Here is a 27251-nt window from a genome sequence, read left to right as displayed (position 1 = left end):
CAGTCCCCACCCGGTGTATGTGTACGTCCATAATTCCATCTTACTTCTTCCCTCCATAGATAATTGCTATCCTGAACTTTGTTTTTTAAATTCCCTTCCCCTCCCCTCTTTAAAAATTGTTTTCCCTTATATGTATTCATCCCTAAATGATTGGCTTTTTTTTAACTTTGTGTAAATGAAATCAAACTATAAGCATTCCTCCGCATTTAGTTTTTTTTTTTAAACACTCAATCTGAGCTTAGTCAGTGTTGATGCTTGTAACTATGATTTATTAATGTCCATTGCCCCAAAGTCTTAAAGACGCTCTCCCCCATACTCTTCTGAAAGTTTTAGGTTTTGCCCTGTTGTATTTAAATCATGAACCCTTCTGGAAGTGATTTTTGTATGTGGTGTGAGATAGGGTCCCAATTTCAGTTTTGTCTCATAAGCAGTTTTCATTGCACACTTAGTTTATCCATACCCAGTGATCTGCAGTGCTGGCCTGTCACTGATCAGGTGCCTCTGTGTACTTGGGTCTCTTTAAGGATTCTTTATTCTGGTCTGTTGATCCAATTTGTTCAGGCACCAAAACCACAGTAATAGTCGTATCTTCAGAATTATTTTTATATCTGCTAAGACAAGTCCCGTCTGTTAATCTTGTACTTTGAGTGTCTTGTCTATTCTTGGCCCTTTTTCTCCCACATAAATTTTGTAATCATCAGCTTGTTAAGACGGACACGTACACACAGAGTTGGAATTTTGATAGGAATTGAATCTGTAGGTGAAATGGGGAAAATGGATATCTTTAAAAATATGGCGTATTAGAAGATTGCCAAGCTGTAAAGTTCCACAGTAATTTTCCAGTAGAGGTCTTTGAACATCTTTTTAGGTTTATTTCTAGGTACTCTATGTATTTTGTTGCTATTATAAATATTTTCCAAAAGTTACGTGTTCTTTTGTTGTTATAGAACTATTTATTTTTGTTTCTTATGTCTAGAAAACTTGCTAAAACTCCATTTAAAATTTTTTGTTGACTGATACCCGTTTTCTGTGTTGACAGTCATACATCCCTCATGCAAGGCACTGTATTTTTTCTTCCTTTCTAATCCTCATAAGCCATTTTATTTTATTTTTTCTTACGATAGTTGCCCGGGCACCCAGTACAGCATTAATAGAAATGGTGACAGTGGGCATCCTGGTTTTATTTAAAGGAATGCTTTAAATAATATGCTGTTAGCTGTGATGTTTGCTTTACATTTTAGCTTATTGACTTTTCTTTCTATTCCTAGTTTGCTAGAATCTTAATTGTGAATGATTTTTTCAATTTTATTGAGTGAGTTTCTTATTATCCATTGATATAGTTCTCTGTTTTATGTGTAATCTCTGGTGTTGACATTCATGTTTTCTTTGGATAAACACATTTGGTCACAATTCTTTTTATAAGTAAATTTCTGGATTTAGTTTTCTAGTATTTTATTTAGAATACTTGGATCAGTGTTCATGGGTAAGTGGGCCCATAATTTCCCTTTTTAGTATTTATTTCTGGTTTTGGTATGAAAATTGTATCTAGTCTCATATGAGTTGGGGCATGTTCCCCTCTTTTTTCCTTTCTTATGGAAGAGTTTGTGCACAATTGGAATTGTCTTTTCTAGAAGGCTTGGTAGAACTCACCTCTGATACCTTTTGGGGCTTTGCATGTCCTTTGTGTGAAGGTACGAAACTGGAGATTCTGTTTCTTTAATGACTTTCAGGTTGCTTGTTTCTTCATTTTCTTTATTTTTTTCAAACTTCTAAATTGTAAAATATATAATGCTCATATAGAAAAAGGCATAAAATTTAAGTGCATAGCTTAATTATTATAAAACAACCTATTAAACGTGGGGTGTCAGGACCCTGGAAGCTCCTGTCACTCCCAGTCACAGCCTCCTTCCTCACCCCCAGTTTTAGCCACTGTTGTGGGTTCAATTGTATCCCCCCAAAAGATACGTTTGAGTCTGAACCCCAGTACCTATGGATGTAATCATAATTGTAAATAGGGTCTTTGCGAACGTAATCAAGTTGAAATGAAGTCAGACTGGAGTTGGATGAGTCCTTAATCAAGCATGACTGGTGTCTTGTCGCGAGAACTGGAGAAGAGACCCAGAGACAGACACACAGGGAGAACACCAGTGACCGTGGAGGCAGAGGTCCGAGTGACGTGCATGTGAGCCTGGGATCTCCAAAGAGAAGGGCATGGAACCATTTCTGCCGGAGCCTTCAGGGAGCACATGATTTCTGACGTCCAGCTTCCAGAGCTCAAACACTGCAAGCTTGACCGAAGGGACAGAGGATGAAATGAAGGGAGGATGTGGAACTTCTGGGATCCTACCAGCAGCAAGTGGGCTGGTGGAGCTACTTGGCTGAGAATGTGTTACTTACTTCAAGTGATGGGAAGAACAGCTCAGGATCCGGGGGGCTGCTGCTGGCCAGGGCCTGCGGGTGTGGGCCCAGCGGCAGAACCCCCGTCTCCTTGGTTCTAGAGAGTGGCGCCACCTTCACAGGGCAGCTGCCCCCACAGTCCAGGAGGACAGAGGATTGCTCTCAGGTCTTGAAATCTAATGGGATTTGCCTGCTGGGTTTTGGACTTTTGGGGACCCAGGACCTCTTTTTCCTGCCTGTTTCTGTCTCTTGAAATGGAATGTCTCTCATATGCCCGTCTCACATTGTGTGTCTTAAGCGGATAACTTGTTCTCCAGCAGTCACGTGTCCATAGATAGAGAGGGATTTTATCCTAGGATGGACCATATCAAGTCTTAACCGTATCCAGTGTAGGTGATTTAAAAGAGATTTGGGACTTTCTGAGTTGATTATATTTAGATGAGAGTTTTGGACTTAAGTGTTGATCCTGGAATGGATTAAGACTTTTAAGAGATGCTGGGATGAATGTATTTTGCATGGGGGAAGGTCATAAAATTTTGGAAGCCAGAGGGCAGGCTGTTTATTATGACTACCCCCCCCCACAAAAGTATGTTCACATCCTAACCCTTGCACTTGTGAATGTGACCTTATTTGGCAGTAGGGTCTTTGCAGATGTAATCAAGTTAAGATGAGGTCACAGTGGAGTAGAGTGGGCCCCTCAGTCCAGTGTGACTGGCGCCCTTGTAAGAAGAGACACAGAGACACACACACTCAAGGGCAGACGGTCACACAGTGATGGAGGAGGAGGGTGGAGCGTGTACCATCCAAGGAGTGCGGGGACTGCCAGCAATGCTGGGACCCAAGAGAAAGGCCTGGAACAGATGGTCTGGAGCCTGCGGAGAGGGGATGGGCCTGTAGACACCTTGGTTTCAGACTTAAAGCCTCAGAGCTGTGACAGAACAAATTTCTGTTTTTTTGGGTCCCTGAGTTTGTGGTAATTTGCTACAGCTGTCCTGGGAAATGATTGCTTTTATCACCTAAGCATGCAGCCCTGAACACTGTGGTGTAGCTCCAAAATAAACTTCCTATATTATGATGGACTGACTTACAGGGAAGTTACTGAGGTAGTACATTCTCATCTGCCCCCATACAGTTTTCTGGTATTAACATCTTACTTTAGTTCAGTTGTCCCAATTGATGAATCATTATTGATAGATTTTATATTACCAAAGTCTGTCTTTTATTCAGATTTCCTTAATTTTTGCTCAGTCTTTTTTTTTTTTTCCTTTTAAACTAGAATGGTCAGGGAGAAGATAATACAGAACACAACAAAGAGCTACATGTGAGAAAACTGTGCCCGCAAGCCTAGGGGTGGGAACTCTTGGTTCCTGGATTGGAACACATTCCATGGTTCTCCGGGACAGAAAGGCTGCTGGGAGCCCCAGGGTCCCCCTGCTCACTCCGCATGACTAGTCCACGCCCAGGGCACGGGCCAGACACACGGAATGAGGCCTGACAAGTTATACCTGTTCCCCGATGAGCCCTTAAGAGAGGATCGCTCTCTACAAAGGCCCCCTGGCAGGGACCACGGGGCCACGAGACCACGGAGAGCTTAGAGGTAGTTCCTCTGCAGCCAGACACGTAACAAACCCAGACTGATCTATGCCCGGCAACTCCCTCCTCCGGATGCTCACTAACTGGGGAGGTGGGAGCGAACGAGATGCCTCCAATCCAACATTAGGTCTTTGGTTACCAAGGATAAATATAAAACACGTTCCACAAGTGAGCTTGAGCAGAACGGGGCACAGCAGGTGAAAGGTTCCAAAGCCCCATTTAGTGCCCAGCACAGGAGGAGCCAGAGGGTCGGGTCGGGGGAGATGTGTGTGTTCTTTTTCGTGTCCATTAGGACTTTTGTGGTCCCTCGTTTCTTCCATCAAACTTTGAAAGCTCACTGTACGTATGATACACATTTATTGTTATAGTCAGTATCTGATAATCCTATTCTGCAGTGTTTGGGGGTCTTGCTTCTGTTGTTTGTTTCTGCAGCTTCTCCCTCACGTGACTCGCCCCTTTTGTGACTTTGGGTTGTGAGGTCGTACCCTTTGCAGTTTTACTGAGGGCTCTTCTCTGAGGCCTGAATTGACACCCGGGAGGGTCTGCACTTGCCTCTCCGTGTGCCTGGGCTCGCTGCCTGCCTGGGACTTGTTTAAGCTCAACGAGCATACTGGGGTTTTTTCAGGACACAGAAGTAACAGAAATTCTAGCCTCAGATGTGTGAGGGCCAGCTGTGGTTGTAAGTTCTTAGAGGCCGAGTTTCCTCTCCACGTAGAGCTCAGACTGAGAAGGAAACGGTGCGTCACCATCTATCTTCGCGGGGCTGCCTCCTGCCCACGCAGCCGTCCACTGGGTCCCAGGGCTGCAAAAAGTCTTCTACCTGATGTCATGACCATTGCCTCCCCAGCCTCCTAAAAACCACAGCTCCTGGCTGTCTCACTGGAGTCAGGCCTTTTCATTACTTTGGCCTCTGAGGATTTCATTTCTTTCATTACAGGCTCAGCCATACTATTAAAGAGATGGTTTATATATATTTATTCCTGCATTTTCAGGGTTATGTCCTGAGGAGTTTTTACCTTATTTGGCCCGCCGTGTTGTTCATAGTGAAACTTACAATATTTTTCATACTTGTCTAATCGCTTGAAATTTCACCATAATAACTGCCAAACAACGATATGACCACTTTCCCACGTCTTTAAATATAGCTTTCTTAGACTTAAAAAAAAAACAGATGGGCAGTATTTAGTAAGTATTTAAGCAGTCCCCTTTTGGTGGGGAGTTTTCCAGTATTTTGCTAGTGAAAACATTGATGAAATGAGCAATTTCATACCCACTTCTTGCCTCCAAGATAAGTACCAGGAGTGGAGTTACTGGTTTTTGATGTCTGTGAAGTGTGGGCCATTTGCGCAGCACATCCTTACCAGTGATGTAGATACACGTGGGGCAGAAGAGCCCCATGCTCGGGCTCCGGACTTGCTCTGCAGGTGAATGTAGCCCTCGGGGTCGGGGTCGTCCCCACGGAAATGGTTGGTTAAGCTGCCGGCTCTCTGTCAGCATTAGCCCCCGGGAGTCTCACCTCTGCTCTTTCTTCCCTGCTCCCTCCCAGGTGACCTCACGGTGGACCTTCCGATGCCCGGGGTGCCCTCAGGCTCTGTCCCACGATGATTCCCACTTTCACGAGCGGCACAAGTGTATCAACTTCTTTGTCAAGGTGTATGGCTACATGCCCCTGCTGTACACGCAGTTCAGGGTGGACTCTGTGCTCTTCAAGACCCGCCTGCCCCACGACAAGACCAAGTGCTTCAAGTTCATCTAGGGGCACTGCACTTGTGGGGAGGCTGAGCAGAGTGAGGGAGGTGGCTCCCCAGGTTCCGAGACGCTGAAGGACCTCAGGGACGCCCACCAGGTAGGTGGCCCCGACCCTCTGCTGGGAGAGGCGGCAGGGAGAGTGGGAGGGCGAGGCCGCCTTTCCCCTGAGGTCGGCCACACTGGGCCAGGAAGTCGGTCTGAGCTTCCCCCGGGCTCCCTGCGCAGGCACTGATGATAGCTCACACTGAGGACCACGGGGACTGCAGGGTCACTCTCACGGTTCAGAAGCCCAGGACAGCTGGTTTGTGGTTTTTAAATTCACTAACAACTATTATTATTTAAAAGGTTTCAGATTTTGCCATTCAAGGCTTATTTATATGTGTGTTTATATACATATATGTGTATACACACGTGTGTACATACGTGTGTGTGTATATATGCACACACACTCACATACATATACATATATATATATATTTGAAGGGGAGTTTGACATTTCTGCCCATCTCGCAAAGCGAGGGAGCCACTGAGGTGGTCTGTGTGTTGGTGGAGATGGATCCTGGCCTTACGGTATCTGGCTCATCCGTAAAGTGTCATCTTCGTCCTCGCCAGGGGTGTCTGTGTGCAGAAAGAGAAGGGCTGAGCGTGGCTCTTCCAGGGCCTCCCAGGAGATCAGGCCTGTTGCTTTGTTCCTTCTCCGTTGCCAGCGGCGCTCTGTAGCTCGAGTTGTCTGCTCAGCTGAGCCCTCAGTGTGGGGGACCTGCTCCTGGGGGGCAGCTGGGCTCCCCTCTGCGGGACTTGGTAGGTTTGAGGCTCACTGCTGGGCTGTTCTGTCCTGGTCCCTGCGCTGCTCTCTCCCCTCCTGTGTTTGAGAGAAGACTGAGGAAGGACTGAAACCTGCAGACAGACCCCCAAATGGCTCTTTTTGTTTGACCCTCCTTTTTGTTGTGCTTTGGCTGCAGACTTTCCTGAAGGTTCTCTCATGTAAGAGAACAGAAACCTGGGGGCTGCCCTCCAGGTGTGGTCTGAGTGGTTGCGGGTCAGCCTACTCTCTCTGGTGCAGGACAAGTGAGCATCCTTTGCAATCCCACCCGGCTGGCCGGGAAGTCCACAGCAAGGCACCTGCCTTGGGATAAATCCTTGGTGAAATTCACCTCCCCTTCCTCCCATATCTGGACCTCCGTCCTATAGTTATTGGATCCCTAATGCTGGGTTGGTTCCAGGACCCCCTGAGGTGTGGTATGTGCCAGGATCATGGGAGGACTAAGCTCAAATCCAGCCTGAAGTGTAACAGGCACTCACCTCCCATAAAGCTGGTTTAAATTTCTGTTCCCTGGGCTACAATAGAAATAAGCTATATGTATTTTCTTCTTTTTTTGGTAATGGCAGCAGTGGGAGGACCGAAGAGGGTGCTGGGGTGTTTAGCAGGGGTTTAGCCCGTGACCTCTACTGTATTTCTGGGCCCCACTTTCCTCCAGTGATGTTGAGTCTAGGAGGTTCCCCACGACGGACTGATCGGAAGCTCAGGTCTGCCCCGGGCACGCACATGCCTTAAGCCAGCTCCGTCTTCCCCAGACCTCGATGTCCTGTGCTTCTGTTTCAGGGGAGCATATCTTCCTCTGACCTGCCTGCACCAGGTGGGTTCTCTTCAAGTTTCATTTTGAAGCCAGGCTCTGTCCTGTAGGTAACACCCACCTGTAGGGCCTCTTGACCTGGGGCTCTCCCCGTCAGCAGACAGGACGGGGACCCTGTCCTCCAGACGCTCCCACTGGCATCTTCTGCCCAGTTCCCCTGCTGAGACAGCCACCTAGGACACAGCTCTGCTGCTCTGCAACCCAGCGGAGGGGTCCAGACTCCTCGCCCTGACTTTCTGATGACCCCTTCTTTGACTTTGGACTTGATTCTTTGTAGCAGTAGCCTTCTTCCCTTTGGGAAGCCAAAGAGTGTGGTGTTTTGAGCTATATACGTGGCTGCTATTTTTATCTTGTCTGTTGTAATGTGAGGAACTCCTCTGAGTGGGCCTGGTGAGAAAGGAGCCAGCTGTGTGAGGAGCCAGAGCGTGGGGTCCCTGAGCGCTGTGGGCAGATCCAGGAGCAGCTGAGTGGCCCAGGATTACGGATGACCCCAGAGTGCACTGCAGGGAGGGCAGTGAGGTCAGAGCACAGACGAGGACAGCACTCTTTGGACCTGAATGGGACACTGACTTGAAGGACTCTGGACAGCAGGCTGTGATGGACACTGGCCATGTTCTTAAAGGATATTTCTCATGGCAAGAGGCAGGGCGGTCAGAGCTTTTGGGGGCTTGGTTAGGTCTCCCAGAGGAGGGCTGTTGCTTTTTGCAAGTTGGATTAGGGAGAGGCCCAGGTCCAGGCTTAGAATGCCATCGATGCTGATCGGTCACCTCGGGAAGCCAGATGTCACCTGCACCACCTGACTCCCTGGAACATGGAACCGCCCTGCAGACACGCGTGGGCCTCCTGGGCTGTCCCGCTAACACCTGTCGCCGAGTTGTTGCTCCCGGGGCCCAGCACGTCCTTGACCTCCAGCTGGCCAGTTTGCTCTTCACCAAGAGGGGGTGCCCACCGAAGGGGGAGCCTCCTCAAGGTGTTGATCAGGCCATTCTGAGCTTTTGCACCTGTGCAGTGGCCCTCCGTCTGTGTGGACTGCAGCTCGAGCCAGGGCCTGTGCACTGAGGCAGTGGGGTCCTTTCTTGGCGCGTAGGGGTGGGCGCTGCAGGGGCTGCCGGCCTGGGTGTGCACTCGGGGAGCTCCTGTTTGCAGTGATGGCGTTTGGAAGGGGTTAGCTCTCTGATACCCATGCCATGTCCATCCACCCCACCCCTTTTCCAGTCATGAGCACAATGGTCTTACATTGGATTTTTGTAAAAAAAAATAAAATAAAATAAAATGAGACTCTAACTCTAGCAGCTTGGAGCTCTTTTGTGATTTTCCTCGGCAGCAATAGAAGAGTGAAGAGAGAAGGAGCCTATTCCAGGAGCCACCCAGGCGTGGCCCGCAGGGACCCTCCCAGCATGATGTGCGCTGTGCGATTTGGTCCTGGAGCAGCCTGTGTGCCCGAACCCAGGTGATGCTGTCAGTGTGGGCGGACAGGCAGCCTGGCCTGCGTCTGTTTCTGGGATTAGTTATTTGATTATGCAGAGAGGCACGTAGGTATCGCCGAACTGATTTGAGGGAGTTGTGGGAGCACGTGGCACACGTGTGCCGCCTTGATGTTCATAGTAACTTCAAAACGTGTGTGCGTGTTCCCAGTCCAGACAAGAGGGCTGGCTTAGGATGGCTCGGCTGGTCTAGAGGTTACTCTGCTGACTTGGAGGGAGTCACTACAAGCCCTGCATCAGGTTGTGTTTAACTGTCAACAGTCCCGTCCTTTTGATGTCTGTGGTCCTTGGCTTCTGCTCAGCTGTGGGATCAGAGCCATCCTCCGGGGGGAGAGCACCGAGCCGCGGGCTTGGAGATGGTTGGAGTGGGAGAGGAGGATGTGGAAGCAGAGAAAAGCTGCGTCGGGGTTGCCCCGCTCCTGGGCTCTGCAGTTGGGAGTTTGGTTTGTACTGACAATCTTAAGAATGAGTGGGACCTGAAATTCAGTGTTACTCCAAAGGTGGGGCTGACAGCTGATCAGGTAGGTTTTGCAGTGGGTGAGGGAGGTAGACGAGGTCATATTGGGTGGGGATGCCTCCTTGGGTCTGGAGTTTTGGCTGCCAAGCTGCTATTATTCCAACCATCCATCGTCTTGTTACAACTTGTCCCAGGATCAGAGAGACTTGAGGAAGTTGGACGAGGCTGTAGAAATGAGCGCCTTACTGTACACTGTGTACACTGTACACAGAGGTAACATGTCTAACTTAGGTTCCGTGCCTGTTAGTTCTGGCCTGGACGTGAGGTAAGCCAGAGTGGTCAAGTGGTAGTGGTTGATGTTGTCATTGAAATTGAAGGTTCCACAATATTTGCAAAAATGTGGTTAAGGAGGGTAATGTTGTGGTTAAGGATGTGGACTCTGGAGTAGACTGCATGGGTTCAAGTCCTGGCTCGCCCATTAAACTGTGGTGGGGAGCAAGTTATGTTCTAAACTTCTCGTCTGTACAGAAAATGGCAAGAACTGTGCCCACGTCTTAAAGACTTGGTGAAAGTTCACGTCGTAAGTGTGAAGAGTCCACTGTTTGGCACACAACAGAAATGAACTATTAATGGGGTAACACACTGTAAACTTTTTAGTGGCTCTTTCTACATTCTACTCATTCTAACATCAACTCCTTCAAGACTCAGCTGCAGCACTGCTTCGAGAAACCCTCCCTTCTCAGAAGTCGCTGCTTCTCCCTCCCCAGTCTCCTGTTACAGCAGCCTGACCTGTGTCTGTCTGCACTGTGCACGGTGATGTCTTACAGGTCTGCTTCCCACACCAGATTCAAAACCTCTTGAGAATAAAGCACTTACATGCTAAATAGTTTTTTGATGAATGAAATGACTTGAGAACAAAATTAAGGAAGGTCACTTAGAAATCATAGCTGGCTGAACAGTAATCAGAACCTTAGCACTTCTGGAATACAGCTAAGTGGTATTTACTACCAGAGCATTAAATGAAGCTGGCACACAACGGCTAAGAAGTCTTATAAAATTCACGATTTTTATTATTTAAATATTCATTGACAAAGGGGAATAAGAACTAAAGACCCAGAATGGATCCCAGAAGAGGTCACTGAGCCATGCCCTCAGGCCAGGCTTGGTTTGCTGTTTAACTTCACTGTTCCTTGACTTGTTTTAATTGGGCAAATGGTTTCATATTGCTTCATTTGTCTTCTTATTTGTGAAAGAGTGCAGTCCTGCTCATACTGTAGGGTTGTCATGTTAGAATTTGAGCTATGTAGATCCTATTTATTTAACCGAGCAGTATTAGTATTTCATTATGAAAATTTTCAAGAAAGTACAGAAAAGTTCCAATAATTTTTATAGTGTACGCCTGTATACCGAGCAACTGTTCTACTACACTTGTTTAAAGCTCCCTATATACTCATCCCTCTGTCCATTTTCTTCATCCCCTTATCTGTCCCTCTATCCTTTTATCCATCCCATTTTTGGTGCATTTCTAAGTAAATTACTGACATTAATACCCTTCCTTCTAAAGAATATAAGCACACATTATTAACTGGGGTCAATATTAGTTTCTATGTGTTTAATGTAAACTTTACATATTAAATTTACACACTGAAATCCCAAATCCTAAGTGTATTCTCTGACTTGTGACAAACACATACCTGTGTAACCAACCCCGTCAAGATACAGAACATTTTTCTCAAACTCAGAACATTCCCTCGTGTTCTTTCCTAGTCAGTCTCCACCTCCACCCCACAGAGATAACCAATGTCCTATTTTTTTTTCCACCTTGGGCTAGTTTCCCCTGTTCCTCGAATTTCATATAAATGGTGCCATACAATTTTTACTCTTTTGTGCAAGTCTTCTAGACACTCAGTGTCACGTGTCTGAGATTCCTCCAGTGTTGCAGGATTAGCAGTTTGTTCCTTTTACTGAGAGGTACCCCTTGCACGGCATCTGCTGATAGGCACTGGGGCTGCTGCCAGCTTGGCTGTTAGAAATGAAATGGTGAACGTTTCTGTGCAGTCTTTTTGTGGACTTGTTTCCAGGTGAATACCTAGGGGTGGAATTGTTGATGAGGCAGGGTGATATACGTTTAGTTTTATAAGAAACTGCCAGACCTTTCCCCAGAGTGATCGCACCACTGGTACGCCCACTGGTAATTCTGAGTGTCACAGTGGTGTCACTCAGTGTCACACACCCTCACCTGCCTGTGCTGCTGTCAGGCTTTGTCATTTTAGCCGTTCTGGTCGGTGAGTGATGGTGTCCTGGAGTTTGAGCTTGCATTTCTCTGATGGCTGATGACGTTGAGTACTTTTTCATGTGCTTATGCCATTTACATGTTATTTTCTTTGAAGGGTCTGCACGAATATTTTGCCTGTTAAAAATCTGTTAAAATTGTTTTTGTCTTTTTTTGTATTGCTTTTTTCTTAAAAAAGACACATTTTTAATAGACATTTATTTTTGAGCTGTTTTAGGTTTACAGGAAAGTTGAGTGAAAAGTACGGTTCCTCCGCCTCCTTTCCCGCCCTGCATTAGTGTGGAGTATTTATTACAGCTGATGAGCCAGTACTGATGGGTTAACTGAAGTCATAGCTTACAGTAAGGTCCATTCTATGTGCAGTGTCCTCTGTGGGTTTTGACAAAAGTACCATGAGACGTGTCCACTACTACAGTATTGTATAGAACAGTTTCACCTTCCGAAAACCCCTGTGCTCCAGCCGGTCCGCTCTCCCTCCGACCACTGGCAGCTGCTGCTGTTTTACCGCCTCCATAGTTTTGCCCTTTCCAGACTGTCGTGTCACGTGTCAGTTAGAATCAGCCTTTTCAGATTGGCTTCCTTCACTTAGCAATATGCATTTAAGGCTCCTCCATCTTTTTGTGGTTTGATAGTTCATTTCTTTTTCTTGCTGAATAATACTCCTCTCTGCATGTATTGTTTCTTTTTTTGTTGAATTACAAGAATTCTTTATCCTGGATACCAGTCTGTTGTCAGGTGTAAGTTTTAGAAATATTTTCTCCAATTTGTGGCTTGCCTATCCATTTTCTTTATGGTATCTTCTGATGAGCAGAAGCTTTTAATTTTGATGAGATCTTATTTGTAACTCTTTTCTTGTCATTGCTTTCTGTGATTCCGGGAACCTGTGCCTTCATGATCCTAAGTCATGAAGATAGTCTTAACGTTTTCCACTAAAAGCTGTGTGGTCTAGGACCCATCCTGAGCGGACATTTGTGTGTGGTGTGTGGTGGTGGTCAGGGTTCTAATTCTTTCTCTTTTTGTATGTGAATATCTAGTTGTTCCAGCACCACTTGTTAAAAAGCATTTCCTTTCTCCGCTGCATTGGCTGTGGCCTTGGTTGACGACAGAACAGCTGTGTGAGCGTGGCTGGGTGTGTCAGAGCTCTCTTTCCTGTTGTGCTGATTTGTCCGTCCCTGCTGCTAGTCCCGGACCGCCTGGATTAACTTAATGTAGCTTTCTCGTTCACCTGGACGTGAAGAAGTGCAAGTTCTCCAACTTGCTCTGCTCATTCTTCTCAAAATTGCTTTGGGTACTCTGGTTACTTTGTATTTCTATGTATAAATTTTAGAATTAGTTTGTTTATTTCTTTTTTTTTCCCTTAAAAAAAGGTTTTCTAACCTGCTGGAATTAAAGATTAAAAAATTCTTGTATAATATACAGAACTAAAAATGACCATTAACCACTTTTAAACATAAACTTCTTGTGGTGGCTCACAGAGAATGTGACAATGATTGTATGTATGTTGTGTACAACTGAAAAATTGTGCTCTACACTGGAATTTGACACAACATTGTAAAATGACTATAACTCAATAAAAAAAAGTTAAAAAAAATAAACATAACACTTCAGTGGCACTGAGTACATTCGCAACGTGTAACTGTCACCACAAGCTATTTCCGGAACTTCTGCATCTTCCAGACAGAAAGTCTGTACCCGTTAAACCAGTAAGTCCCCAGCCCCTCTTCCCTTAAGCACCTGTTACGCTCTGTCTTTTCCTGTGGATTTGTCTGTCCTGGACGTTCATATGAAAGGAATCAGAGTATCAAGCCTTTCATGTCTGGCTTATTTTACTTAGCATGTTTTCAAGGTTCATCTATGCTGTGGCATGTGTCAGAATTTTATTCCTTTTTGTGCTGGACAATATTTCACTGTATATTGTGTGTGTGTATGTATGTATACACTGTGGCGTAAAATATGGCATATATATTTGTTCATCCATTCACCTGTCGATGGATACTTGGGTTACTTCCACATTTTGACCTTCGTAAATACTGTTACGAACATAGTGTTCAAATATGTGTTTGAGTCCCTGCTTTCAGTTCTTTTGGGTACATACCTATGAGTGGAACTGCTGGGTCATATGGTAACTCAATGTTTAACTTTTTGGGGAACTGCCAAACTGTTTTCCACAGCAGCTGCACCATGTAATATTCCCACCAGCAATGCACAAGGAAGGGTTCAGTGTCTCCACATCCTTGCCATCATCACTTGTTTTATAATTAATTTTAAATTACAGCCGCCCTAGTAGGTGTAAAGTGGTACCTCACTGAGGGTTTAATTTACATTTCCCCAATGACGAATCATGTTCAGTACATTTTCATGTGCTCATTGGCCATCTGTATATATTATTCAGAAAAATGTCTATTCAAGTCCTCTGTCCATTTAAAAAAAATTGGATTTTTGTTGTTGTTACCCACTGGATTTTGATGGGATTGTATTGAGTCTGAAGATCAGAGGGTAAAACTGAAACATGAGTCATGTAGAGTGTCTTCACTTATTCTAGTATTTTCTGTTGAGATATTACTGACATATAACGTATGTAGGTTTAAAGATTTGATACACACATTGAGAAATGATTACCACATAAGGTTAATTATCTCCATCCCGTCACATAATTACCAGTTCTGTGGTAATAACTTTTAAGATCTACTCTCTTAACAGCTTTCAAGTATAGAATGCAGTGTTGTTAGTTGTAGTCACAGTGCTGTACACTGGATCCCTAGGACTTACTCATCTTAAAGCTGGAAGTTTATAGTCCCCACTTCCCCCACCTCCTGGCCCTGGCAACCCCCATTCTACTCTCTTTCCTCTGAGTTCAGTTTTTTAGATACCTCTTATGAGAGCATACAGTATTTGTCTTTCTCTGACTTACTTCATTTAGCATAATGCCCTTAAGGTCCATCCATGTTGTAAAAAGCAGGATTTCCTTTTTGTTATGGCTGTTGCGTATGTGTATGTAGCCCACATTTTCTTTATCCATTCATCCATCAGTGGACACTTAGGTTGTTTCCATGTCTTGCTTACTGTGAATAACGCTACAGTGAACATGAGGGTGCAGACATATCTTTCAGATAATGATTTCATTTTCTTGGGATATACACCTGGAAGTCGGACTGCTGGGTCATATGGTAGTTCTTTGTTTTAATTTTTTGAGGAGCCTCCATTACTGTTTTCCATAGTGGCTGCACAATAGTGCACAAGGGTTCCCTTTTCTCTACATCCTTGCCAAGACTTCTTGTTTCTTGTCTTTTTGTTAACAGCCATTCTGACAGGGTGAGGTGATATCTCACTGTGGTTTTGATGTGCATTCCCCAGATGATTTGTGATGCTGAGCACCTTTTCATGGCCCTGTTGGCCATTTGTATGTCTTCTTTGGAAAAATGTCTATTCAAGTCCTTTCCCCATTTTAAAGTCGGATTCTTTTTTTTTTTTAGTTGACTTGTATGAGTTTCTTATGTATCTTGAGTATACCCCTCATCAGATAGTCGGCAAATACTTTCTCCTGTTTGGTGGCTTCTCGTGGTGTTGGTTTTCCTTGCTGAGCAGAACCTTTTCAGTTCGATGTCGTCCCATCTGTTGCTTTTTACTCTGGTTGCTTGTGCTTTTGGTGTCACAGCCAAAAAACTGTTGCCAAGACCAATGTCAAGGTTGTCCCGTTTTCTTCTTGTTTTTACAGTTTGGGGTTTTACGTTTAAAAAGTGTTTAGTGCTTTTCAAGTTAATTTTTGCGAGTAGTGTTAAGACAGGAGTCCAGTTCCACTCTTCTGTGCGTGGTTCTCCGGCTTTCCCAGCACCACTTACTGACAAGACTAGCCTTTCCTCACTGAGTCTTCTTGGCTCTCTCCACCGTGTACGTGTGAGTTTATTTCTGGGCTCTTGATTTTGTTCCATCGGTTTTTGTGCCTAATTTTATGCCAGTACCATGCTGTTTTGATTACTATCGCTTTGAAATAAAGCTTGAAATCAGGAGTTGTGCCTCAGGCTCTTTCTCATGATTATTTTGGCTATTCAGGGTCTTTTGTGGTTCCATACAAATTTTAGGGGTTTTTTTTCTTCTGTGAAAAAAATGCCTTTGGAATTTTAACATGGATTGCATTGAATCTATAGATGGTAAAATGCTTTTATGATGTGATTAAAACCTATGATGAGATCCAATACACTGTTGGCCGCAGCCTCCAGCAAAATTAGACATGTTTTGTTCAGTTCTACACTCTATCTCTCCACGATTTGGTTGTGACTTCCTTCAGAATTGTAGCTGGTTACTTCTACGTCATTCTGGGTTCAAAAGAGAGTAATGTTATTTACCCCCAGTTCCACTGCAGTGCATCTGAGAACATCAGAGGTCTTCTGCCTTCCCACAGGGAGGCATGGAACAGTGAGACAACGTTCAGCTGTCCTCTGGCTGCAGGGGAAGAACGACCTGGGCCAGAGAGAAGTGGCCCCTTTCCTACCGCCAGTCTGCTTGGCTCCTGTGAACAAATGACCATGCAACCACTCTTCTCTCCATTGAGCCCGTGTTGCACAGGCGGCCCTCGTTTTGCTGTGCTTTGCAGATACTGCATTTCTTACAAATTGCAGGTCTGTGGCAGCCCTGCATCAGGCAAGCCTGTCGGTGTGCCATTTCCCAGCAGCACTAATTTTTAATTAAGGTCTGTACAGCTTTTTTTTTTTGAAATAATGCTCTTGCACATTTCATAGACTACAGTATAAACATAACTTCTGTATGCATTGGGAAACCAGAAAATGCCTGTGCCTTGTTTTACTGCAGGTTTTGCTTTATTGTTGTGGTCTGGAACCAAACCAGCGATATCTCCAAGGCATGCCTGTAGTTTGGAAAGGCCAACTTCTGTCTGTATTATAAGGCAACTGTGAGGGCCAAAATCCTCAAGCTGCTTCCAGGAGAGGAGCAGTTGTTACCTCTTCTTAAGAAATGGCTAACAGGCCCGTCTCCCCTCCCCAGCTCCTGACCCCTGATCCTCATGTACAATGTACGGTCAGGCAGAAGCCACATACTTACCAGCTCTGTGTGTTTAAGAAAGTTAACCTCTATGCCTCAGTTTCCTCACCCAGCACCTGACTGTGGCCCTGCAGAGAGACGACCCTGGGCCAGGAGCACCCAGCTCAGCCATACCAGATTTCTGACCCACAGAAACAGTGAGATAATAAATGTTTCCTATTTTAAGCCACTAAATTTGGGGCTAATTTGCTACACAGCAATAGGTACACTACTTTGTAGAAAGATCATGAGAAATAAGAAAATCAGGTTCCTCCTCCCCATTTTAGTGGATTTTCAGTTACTGTTTAATCATTAGGATTTTTTTGGGGAGAAATTTTGTAAATGTCAGGCTCTTCACCAGGTCGGTGTCAACAGTCAGGGGGCTGCATTTCCAGTAACAGAGCCGCCATCAGTGGTATGACCCTAGCAGTGAAAGCAGGTCCCCATTTCTCCTGGGTCTTCTATGCACCAGCATGGTCGGGCACCCTCAGCCCTGAACTCGAGGCAGCGTTATTCGTGACCGCTCTCCTAACATGCGAGAGGGCCAGCTCTGGATTTTCCCTCTGCTCTAGCAAACGCTTCTTCCTGCCTCTGGCTTCTGCCACTAGTAACCTGGTTAAAATCTTCATAATTTAATTATTCCCTGCTAACAGTTTATTGACTAATTTGTATTTACATATGTTTGATCCCTCGAGAGGTGGTTACTAAAGAGACAGTGCTTTGGGATTGCTCAAGCCCTTCACAGAAATCAAACTTGGACGAATTCAAGTCATGCCCAGATAACGTTATTGTTAGGACAGTTAAGTGAAATAACCACTTTGATTTTATTCTGTACTGCTTTGCATTTTTCAAGATGTTAAACACTTTAACAAAGAACTGAACTTCATTTCCCTCAGGGGTTTGTTGGGAAGCACGCCTGCAGGTGCATGTTCCCCACTCTCCTCCTCCTAAGAACAAAACTGTATTTTGGAGCCGAAGCATGTCCGTCTCTTGTAATGGGAATCCTCCCCCACTGCTGAGGCTCCCACAGTGTATTGTGTAGACACAGCCAAGACCCCGTGGTTGGAATGACCTGCACCTTGACGGACAGAGACCCACCGAAGCATTCCCGTGCCCACATCGGGCAAGTTGGAGATGGCAGAAACAAAGCTGCCTTTTTCCTCCTCCAGTGGAGAACTCCTTCCAGGGGATGGTCCAGTCCAGAGAGAACTGCAAGTCACCTCTCCATAAAACCCGCAGGCAGCTCTATGGCATTAGAGCTCTGGGGTCACTACGCCCCTTGGTGATGCTCAGCTTCTGGCCGAGCTGGAGGACTGACTGCTGACTGAATTGCAATCAGTCTGAGAAGGCCGTAAGCCTCCACTTCCCCTGTGGCCAGTTCCGAGGCCCGGGTGCTATCCCTGCCCCCCCCCCCCATTTTAATACTTGCAAAACTGGCAGGTGCGTTACAACGGCTGCTGCCTTAGAGTAGACGTAAGCTGGGCAACACCTGTTTTAGACAATTCCGTTACTTCAAGTGCAGTAGTTTACTATTACCAGTGGATCTCCAGGCATATAGGAGTTTAATGCTCAGCTGAATGCAGAGAATCCTGACGGACCGGGAGAGGCAGCGATGGGCCACGTGGAGCCTGAGATGCTGGTTCAGGACCTCCGGAAGGTCAAGGCTGGTGAGCAGTCGGTGTTGGTGGTTTTCATAGTTTAAGAAATGTATTAACGCACATACCAAACTAAAACTTGTGTTTTCTAAGTTTATATTCTGTATATTTTCATATTTTTTCAGATACTAAGTGAATGTATAAATTACAGGTTCAACAGAACACAGATACTTCTATAAAAAAATAAATTTTAGTAGCAAATGGGCTCACATTATATAAAATACCAATACATGGGTTCATTTTACTAGTTTTGGGGGTATCATCTTTCTTACGAGGTACAGCACTGTAGACGAGTAAATAACGAAGTCAAAGACTAGCTGCCCTGCCCGGGGCCTGTGAAGCCACAGACACCAGGCCACGTGTCATCCCTTTTCACTCCCCTCCCACCACTGCGCCCCTGGGAGCCACTGTCACTCTCCTGCCGTCCTCAGCTCGCTGCCACCTCCCCATCCGGCTGCCCGAGAGCCAGGTCAGGAAGAAAACGAGTCCAGCTGGAAGGGGACGCTCTCACCTGAAACAGTGCCACGGAGCCAGCCCGGAAGATCGCGGCCGTAATTCCTGGTCATGTTCCTCAGCAGCTGCTGCTTTTGTCCTCAAGCCTGAGGCCACCCCAGGGAGCAGCCTGGCCTCACGCCCCCTGCAGCCGGGGTGGGCCCTGCCGCGAAAGCTGGCAGGTTTCAGGGGGGAGGCGGCTCTGCTCAGAACTTCTGTAGGAACTTGAGGACAAGGTCCCGCAGGCGCACCCTGAGCACCTCGTCATTGTCACAGATGATGTGGGTGGAATCTTCCTCAATCTGGATGAGCGTCTCTGCTTCCTGCAGCAGGACGATGTGGCCCTTGGCTGTGTCTTCCACCTTAATGTCACTGAAGCCGTGCTGCTCCAAAAGAAAAGGGGTGGGAGGATAGCTGAGCAGCTGAACTCTAGAAATGATACTTCTAGACTTGGCTAAACTGAACATTCTAGAAGAAAGTGGCGTTTTGGACACTTCTGGATACAATTCTTCAGACTAGTCACAGGACCTACTACAGCAAGAGAGTTCAACCAGCTTCATATACATTAAGTGAAGTCCCCAAATACGCTAATCTCATGCAAAACAGCAGAATTCCTAGGACCTGCTTAAGCTTTTGAGAGTTGTTTGAGGGGCACATCCAGGCACCGGGTTCAGGAATCTGGGATGCTGGGCTGTTTCATCACCAGCCTCCACACCATGCCTGAGGACCCTGGTTTAAAAAAGCTCCATCCTGTCCCAGGAAAACGCCATTCTTCACAGCAGGATACCAGACCATGTCATGTGGCAGATCCCTCCCAAGGGAGAAGATAAGGCAGCAAACCAAGTATTTCTCCAGTGCTGCCTCTGATGCTCACTCAGAACATTCCTACGCAGCGGACATACAGTGGAGAAAGAAAAGAAGTGGAAAGAAGACTGATTTGTCTGAAAGGGACACAAGACAGGTAAAAAACAAGACCTGGGGAGATTCTCGACACTTGGTTCTAGAAAGCTCAGCATCGTCTGGGGCAGGCACTGATAGTTCTCCTGCAGGAGGGGATGGGGCAGAGATGGTCGGGGCAGTCGTGAGGTCTGGTCCCAGGGTCAGTTCCTGGGTGAGCCAGGCAGAGGAATTAAACAAAGTCTTTCTGGGAAAGCAAGTTGTTTCAAGCTTAAGTCCCGAGGAAGCAGGTACTGGTGTGTCCACAGCCCACGGCGGGGGAAGTTCGGGGCGGGGTGATGCTTCCCGGAGGAGAAAGCGGCAGAGCAGCGGCAGGACGGATGGGGCCGTGCAGACAGTGTGCACTTAGCACTCACCTTCTCCAGGGTCTGCACAAACTGTTCCACGGGGATGGAGCCGCTCAGCAAAGGCTTCAGAACCTTGCAGTCTGGAATGTCATCACTCGGCCGCTTTCGCTTCTTCCCTCCCGTGGGCTGGGCGGGCCGGGGCGGGGGCTGGCGCGGGAGGAAAACGGGGAGCAGCAGAGGTCAGTGCGGGCCCCTGGGGCTCCAGCTAGATTCCCACACAGCACAAACAAGCTAAAGCCAAACTAGCCACCCAGAATCCGTGTCTTATTTGGCGTAGATGTCTCCTCTTAGCATGCTCCATGTGTAATTTTCAATCAGTTCAGTACTGTCTGAGTAGATTCTTAGTAAACGCGCTGGCAGCTGCAGGTAGAGCAACAGGACAGCAGCCAAGGACACTGGCTGTGGGGACAGACTGGCTGGTTTTAATCCTCCTGGTTCTGGAGCCTTTCACAAGAAAGTGAAGGTCAGAGAAACTGCCTATAAACTGGGGGTAATAAGGGAATGTGGTGAGGATTAAGTCAGACAGCTGAGAACCAGCGGTGTCCAGATATCATTCAGGGGCACCAGAGCGACACCGCCCAACCCTGAAAGGGGTTCTCGGGGCGGGGGGGTGGGAAACGTGCCGTGATGTGAGGGGAGGGAGGTGCCCAGGCCTCCGGGCCCTGCCTGCCTCCTGCAGGTCTGTTGTGTTTCGGGGCCTCCCATGGGAAGATGGGCCCCCCAGCCCCTGCCCTGCGGCCCCCAGTTTCAGGATGGCCGACTGGTAAGAGCCTGTCTAACAGCACGTGGCTGGGGGGCTCTGAGTGATGCTGACGCGCTCAGAGCTGAGAACGGCACTCGGGACCGGTGGCCCTGTCCCTGTGGGTAGTCACTTGTCTTCCCTTTTCTCTCCGAGACACGTGGCCAGAGGAGTAAGTATGGAGAGTGTGTACGTGGTGCGCCTCTGTTGCAGACCGAATCCCTTGGGTAGCCTGCTCTCCGGTGTCTGCTAGTGTGGGAGGCCCCGTCCCGGGGGCCTGGACTGCCAGCACCTTCTTGGCAGGAAGGGGTCTAGTGTCACAGGCCCCAGAGACTCATTGTGGATTCGAGCCCAACCCCCCATCCCCCCCGCGGCGGTACCTGAAGGACGTGCTTGTTATCTTTCGTGTGCAGCACGGCCGACACGGTTGCCAGGGAAATGCCAGGCTTAATCTCCATGGGCACCAGCGAGTCCGCAAGCTGGGAGCAAGCAGAGGGGTTTCAGTCAGGCTCACTGTGAAGTGGGGGGAGTGGGGGGAGCCACTGTGCCCTCCAGAGTCGGGAGGCCACGCTGGGCTGCAGCGCCACCCACCGCAGAGCTCAGGGACGGGTGGTGAGCCCCCAGGGTCCGCTCACCAAGGCCACCGGGCTTGCAGCGCCGCACGCCCCTGCCAGCCTGGTGGAGAAGTACCAGGCAGGTGTCGGAGCCGAGCCTTGAAGGGCTACCATCATGCATGCTCTTTTCTTCTAAATTTTTATTTACATCGCTGTACTCTAAAATCACCAAGTAACTTTAAGAAAGAAGGTTAAAAAACTTAATTTTTAATAAAAAATACACCCCCTGCACACACATAACTGTAGTGCAGAAAGGAGGTGAGCTCGTTCAGCCACAAGCACACTGGTGCTGGCAAGCACCACTCTGGAATCCTCCCTCTGGTCTATTAGTGCAGGGGTTCACCTGCCCACCGGGGGGCTGGCAGCAGCCCCAAGACCCCATGGGCCCCACAGCCAGCTGTGCTGGGCCCTGGCCCCGCCCACCAGTGGGCCAGCTGCCTCTGCACCAGGCAGAGGCTGGCAGTAAACTGGGCTGGGGGCCAGCCCCACCTCCCAGCGTGTCCACAGCCGTCAGCTCGGCCACAATAGAAGGGCCCACATGGCCCTCAGAGAAGACACCCCAAAGGGGAGTGTGCTGCTAGGCCCCACAAGATGTCTCCTACAAAAGTCCCATTCTCAAAGATTGGGAAATGTAACTGACTTCTCTAATACATAGAAATAAAAACAGAATTAGGCAAAAGGAGGAGGCAGGAATGCATTACAAAGCAACAAAATAAAACCCCAGAACACAGCAAAGAGGGTACACGCAATTTCCCTGATAAAAAGAGTTGAAGGTAATGATCACAAGGATGCTTAATGAACTCGGGAGGAGAATGGATGAATGAAGACAATGAGAAGTTAGAAGATTTTAACGAAGAGTTAGAAAATACAAAGAACCAAACAGAGCTGAAGAATACAATAACTGAGATGACAAATACACTAGAAGGAATCAAGAGTAGACTGATAGATGAGATGGAGGACAGATCCATGCACTGGAAGGTGGAGTAGTGAAAATCACCCAAGCTAAACAGGAAAAAGGGAAAAAAAGATCGTTTAAGAGACTTCTGGGACAATACCAAGTGCACTAACATTCACATTATAGGGAACCTAAAAGGAGAATAGAGAGAGAGGCAGGCAGAGAACTATGTGAAGAGGTAACAGCTGAAAACCTACCTAACCTGGGAAAGTAAACAGACGTGTAGGTCCAGAGAGTCCCAAATAAGATGACCCAAAGAGGTCCACACCAAGATGTACTGTAATTAAAACGGCATGAATTAAAGATAAAGAATCTTAGAAGCAGCAAAGGAAAAGTAACTACATACAAGGGGAGCTCCCATAAGACTACTAGGTGATTCTTCAGGACAGAAGAGAGTGGCACAGCACATTTAAAGTGATGAAAACCCGACAAACCAGAACACTCTTCCTGGCAAGCCTCTCGTTCAGATCTGAGGGAAAGACAGAAGAGCTTTACAGACAAACAAGTTCAGCATCACTGAACCGTCTTTGTAAGAAATGTTAAAGGGGCTTTTGATCTTGGCTAGAAGGCCGAGAATTCAAAACCTGTACCTCTTGGGGAGGAATGGCAATGCCAGCTGCCTTGACTGTGGTAGTGGTTTCTCTGGTGTGTACACACATCCAGCCAAGTTCATCCAGTTGTACATCTGAAATCTGTGTGGTTTCCTGTTCAGCAACCACACCACAATAAAGGTGTTAAATAAATACAGGGGCTTTTCTAAGTGGAAAAGGTCACAGCTAGAAGTATGAAAATTACAAAAGAAAAAACCTCATTGATGAAGGCAAACATATAGTAAAGGTAGCAGATCAATCACTTTTAAAGCTAGTAGGAAGGTTAAAAGACACAAAAAAGCAAAATCCTCTGTATCTGCAATAAGTAGCTAAGGGATGCACAAAAGAGATGTAAAATATGAAGTAAAAACCATTAAATGTGGGGGAGGGCAGTAAAACTGCAGCGCTGTTAGAATGTACTGGAATTTAAGAGATTATTCACTTAAAATAATCACATCTGTAGGTTTTTATATATAAATCTCATGGTAACCACTAACCAGAAATCTATAATAGATACAAACATAAAAAGATAAAGGAATACCAATGTAACACTAAAGATAATCAGTAAATCACAAGGGAAGAGAGCAAAAGAAGAACAGAACATAAAAGAACTACAAAAACAGAAAATAATAAAATGGCAGTAAGGACATACCTATCAATAATTATTTTAAATGTAAATGGACTAAATTTGCCAATCAAAAGACAGGGTACTGAGTAGACTGAAAAACAAGACCCATCTATATGCTGCCTGTAAGAGACTCATTTCAGAAACAAGACACACACAGACTGAAGGTAAAGGGTTGGAAAAAGATATTTCATGCAAATGGAAATGGAAAGCAATCTGAAGTAGCTATATACATATCAGACAAAATAGAGTTTAAGACAAAGACTGTAATAAAAGACAAAGAAGGGCATTACATAGTGATAAACAGGTCAATCCAGCAAGAAGATATAATATAAATGTATATGCACCTAACACAGAAGCTCCAAAATCTATAAAGCAAACATTAATGGACTTAAAGGGAGAAACTGAAAGCAATATAATAAAGTGAGAGACTTCAGCACCCCATTTACATCAACGAACAGATCATCCAGACAGAAAATCAATAAGGAAATACTGGCCTTAAAATGACACATTAGACCAAGTGGACTTAAGAGATACATAATATTCCATCCCAAAGCAGGAGAGCACACGTTCAAGTGCATATGGAACAGTCTCTAGAATAAATCACATGCTCAGCCACAAAACAAGTGTTGGTAGATTTAAGAAGACTGAAATCATGTCAAGCATCTTTTCCAACAACAATGCTGTGAAACTAGAAATCAACTATATGAAACTTCAAAAATTACACACATGTGGAGGCTAAACAATATGCTATTGAGTAACCAATAGATCACTGAAGAAATCAAAGAAGAAATTGAAAAATACCTTGAGACAAATGAAAATGTAAACAATGACCCAAAACCTATGCAGTGCAGCAAAGGCAGTTCTAAGAGAGGTTTAGAGTGATACAAGCCTACCTCAGGAAACAAGAAAAATCTCAGATAAACAAGCTAATCTTACCCCTAAAAGAACTTAGAAAAAGAAGAAAAAACAGAATGCAAAGTTCAGATCAGAGCAGAAAGAGGCAAATAAATAAGATCAGTGAAGCTAAGAGCTGGTTATTTGAAAAGGAAAGTGAAATTCATAAACCTTTAGTCAGACTCATCAAGAAGAAGGAGAGAGGGGCAAATAAAGGCAGCAATGAGAGAGAAGTTAAAGCCAACACCACAGAAATACAAGGGACTGTAAGAGATTACTATCAACAATTACATGTTAGTATGTTGGACACCCTATAAGAAATGTATAAATTCCTAGAAACATACACTCTCCCAAGACTAAATCAGGCAGAAATAGAAAATACAAACAGACCAATTACCAGATAACTTCATGTCTGAATTCTACCGAAAATTTAAAGAGTTAACACCTAGCCTTCTCAGACTATTCCAAAATATTGAGGAGGGAGGAATACTGCTAAACTCATTCTACAAGGCCAGCATCACCCTGATACACAAACCAGACAAATCATTAAAAAAGAAAATTATAGGCCAATATCACTGATGAAAACAGATGCAGAAATTCTCAACAGATTATCAGCAAACCAAATTCAAAAGGATCATACTCCACGATCAAGTGGGATTTATCCCAGGGATGGAAGGATAAGGATAGTTCAAAATCCCAAAATAGTCAATGTGATAGATACACCACATTAACAGAAGAATAAAAATAACATGATCATCTTAATACACACCAAAAAAGCTTTTGACAAAACTCAACATGCATTCATGATAAAAAAGCTCTTAACAAAGTGGGGATAGCGGGGACATAGTAAAGGCCATATATGACAAGCCCACAGATAACATCATACTCAACAGTGAAAAGCGGCAAGCATGTCCTCTAGGATAAGGGACAATATGAGGGTGCTCACCCTCGACACTTTAACTCAACACAGTATGGGAAGTCCTAGCCACAGCCATCAGATAAGTGAAAGAAATAAAAGGAATTCAAACTGGAAAAGAAGAAGTAAAACTATTGCTGTTTGCAGATGACATGATACTATATATAGAAAATCTTAAAGACACAACCAGAAACTGTTAGAAGTAATAAATGAAATCAGTCAAGTTTAGGCTACAAAATTAATATGCAGAAATCTGCTGCATTTCTATCCACTACCAACTATCGGAAAGAGAATTAAGAAAACAGTCTCATTTACGACTGCATCAAAAAGAATAAAACACCTAGGAATAAATCCAACCAAGGAGGGAAAAGACCTGTACTTGGAAGACTCTAAGACACTGGTGAACGAAACCGAAAACACAAATGGAAAGATCTACTGTGCTCACAGATGGAAAGAATGAATATTATTAAAATAATCACACTTCCCAAGGCAAAGTGTAGATTCAGTGCACTTTCCATCCCACCCACCCATTGGTGGCACCTGGTCGTGCTCCGCCCCCAGCCTTTGTCAGGGTCACAGGAATGGGCAACATTCAGGGGATCAGACTTCAAGTCGGAGATCTGGATACTCTCCTGAGCTCCAGGGGGAATCTGGGGACACTGCTTCTGATAGTAAGTTTTCCTCCCTCTTTTTCCTGTTCGTTCAAAACGTGTTCAAGCGTCGGGAGAGGCAAGAGGAAGCCAGAGCGGCCTCCTTCAGAGCCCTGCACGCCGTCACCGCGGGCGCCGGGCCATGGGCCTCCTCTCACCCTCCCTCGCGCCCAGCGTACCTCAACTGTCCCGCACGCGCGACATACTTTTTAACTTTTTCCCTATTAAAACATGCTCAGATTTCACATAACTAAAAAGATTTAGACTTCACTGGAATAAAATCTTTACGTTACACTAAAATGCGTGCAAATAATCAAGTTTCCACTCTTTACTTTTTGGTTACTCTTATCTCCTCCATCTGTCTCTGGATGTGGTGAAACTTGCCCCTCACTCATCCCGGAGGCCCAGGAAGGAGGAGCACGCCCACAGCCCGAAGGCGGTCAGGCCAGAGTGGGCCCCCGGGCTCCGCCTGCGCGCTGGCCTCCGGGATCCCCCGCCCCACCTTCAGGCCAGCGGCGCTGGGCGGGCCTGATGCTAACGGCTGTCACTCATTGCCTGACAAATGAGCGGCTCCGGAAACCCCACCTCTCTTCCCAGTTACCTGCTTAAGGGTCTACGTGCTTTGGTTCATCCCCGTGACACAAACTCCGCAGAACGCCGCCCACCGGGACGGTCTCCCAGAGACGCGGGCGGAACCGCGGGGGTGGCCCCGCAGCGCGGCGCGCTCACCTCCGGCATGATCTCGATCTTCTCGTAGCGACGCCGGAAGGGCAACGCCAGGACCTCGGCGCGCCGGTAGGACATGGCGGGCGGCTGGCAGTCGATCATCAGGTCCACCCTGTGGGACTGCGCTGGGGGCGGCTGCGTGTACTGCTCGGGACAGACCACGTGGAGCGGCTGGGGACCGGCGGGGAGAAAGAGGCTGTGAGGCAGAGCGCCAGGCCCAGCCCGATCTTTCTCCCTGCCTGAACTCTCGTCCTCCCAGCGAGCAAAGCCGGGGGAAGAAGGGTAAACATTCCAGGGAAAACCTGACCTGCCAGCCGTGTGGATGAACGAGGGGTTTGCTGCCTGGGTTTGCACGTGTTTTTATTTTTTCATTATATTTAAGTCTCTTGAATGGTGGCCTCCTCAAACTGGTCTCCAAGCCCCTCGAGGACAATCTTCTTGTCATTC

General features: G+C 46.4%; 2 protein-coding genes and 1 long non-coding RNA gene across 9 annotated transcripts in view; 2 read left to right on the top strand and 1 right to left on the bottom strand.

Moving 5' to 3' along the window:
* EXTL3 (exostosin like glycosyltransferase 3) overlaps window positions 1-16328 on the top strand; it is a 95568-nt gene extending 79240 nt beyond the window's left edge. For 4 of the 6 annotated variants that reach the window (XM_031692558.2, XM_072952706.1, XM_072952707.1 and 1 more), the window contains one exon: window positions 5537-8662. In XM_031692558.2, the coding sequence (XP_031548418.1) occupies window positions 5537-5746 (210 nt within the window). In that variant the 3' untranslated portion in view covers window positions 5747-8662. Of the gene's footprint in view, window positions 1-5536; window positions 8663-16006 lie in introns of those variants that run through there. The other 2 variants (XR_012066091.1, XR_012066090.1) reach the window with 2 other exon arrangements.
* A 2047-nt stretch (window positions 16329-18375) lies between these two features.
* Window positions 18376-27251, bottom strand: part of INTS9 (integrator complex subunit 9) — an 84548-nt gene continuing 75672 nt past the window's right edge. Inside the window, exons 14-17 of the mRNA XM_006203188.4 lie at window positions 26808-26975; window positions 21212-21310; window positions 20102-20239; window positions 18376-19171 (exon numbers count right to left, since the gene is read on the bottom strand). Coding sequence (XP_006203250.1) covers window positions 18995-19171; window positions 20102-20239; window positions 21212-21310; window positions 26808-26975 — 582 coding nt within the window. The 3' untranslated portion in view covers window positions 18376-18994. The remainder of the gene's footprint in view (window positions 19172-20101; window positions 20240-21211; window positions 21311-26807; window positions 26976-27251) is intronic.
* LOC140690775 (uncharacterized) overlaps window positions 26436-27251 on the top strand; it is a 66824-nt gene continuing 66008 nt past the window's right edge. For both annotated transcript variants that reach the window (XR_012066094.1, XR_012066092.1), the window contains exon 1: window positions 26436-26873. This is a non-coding gene — a long non-coding RNA (uncharacterized lncRNA). The remainder of the gene's footprint in view (window positions 26874-27251) is intronic.

The sequence above is a fragment of the Vicugna pacos genome, chromosome 31, assembly GCF_048564905.1.
Source record: "Vicugna pacos chromosome 31, VicPac4, whole genome shotgun sequence".
NCBI lineage: Eukaryota > Metazoa > Chordata > Mammalia > Artiodactyla > Camelidae > Vicugna > Vicugna pacos.
This window is presented reverse-complemented; position numbering and strand designations above follow the sequence as displayed.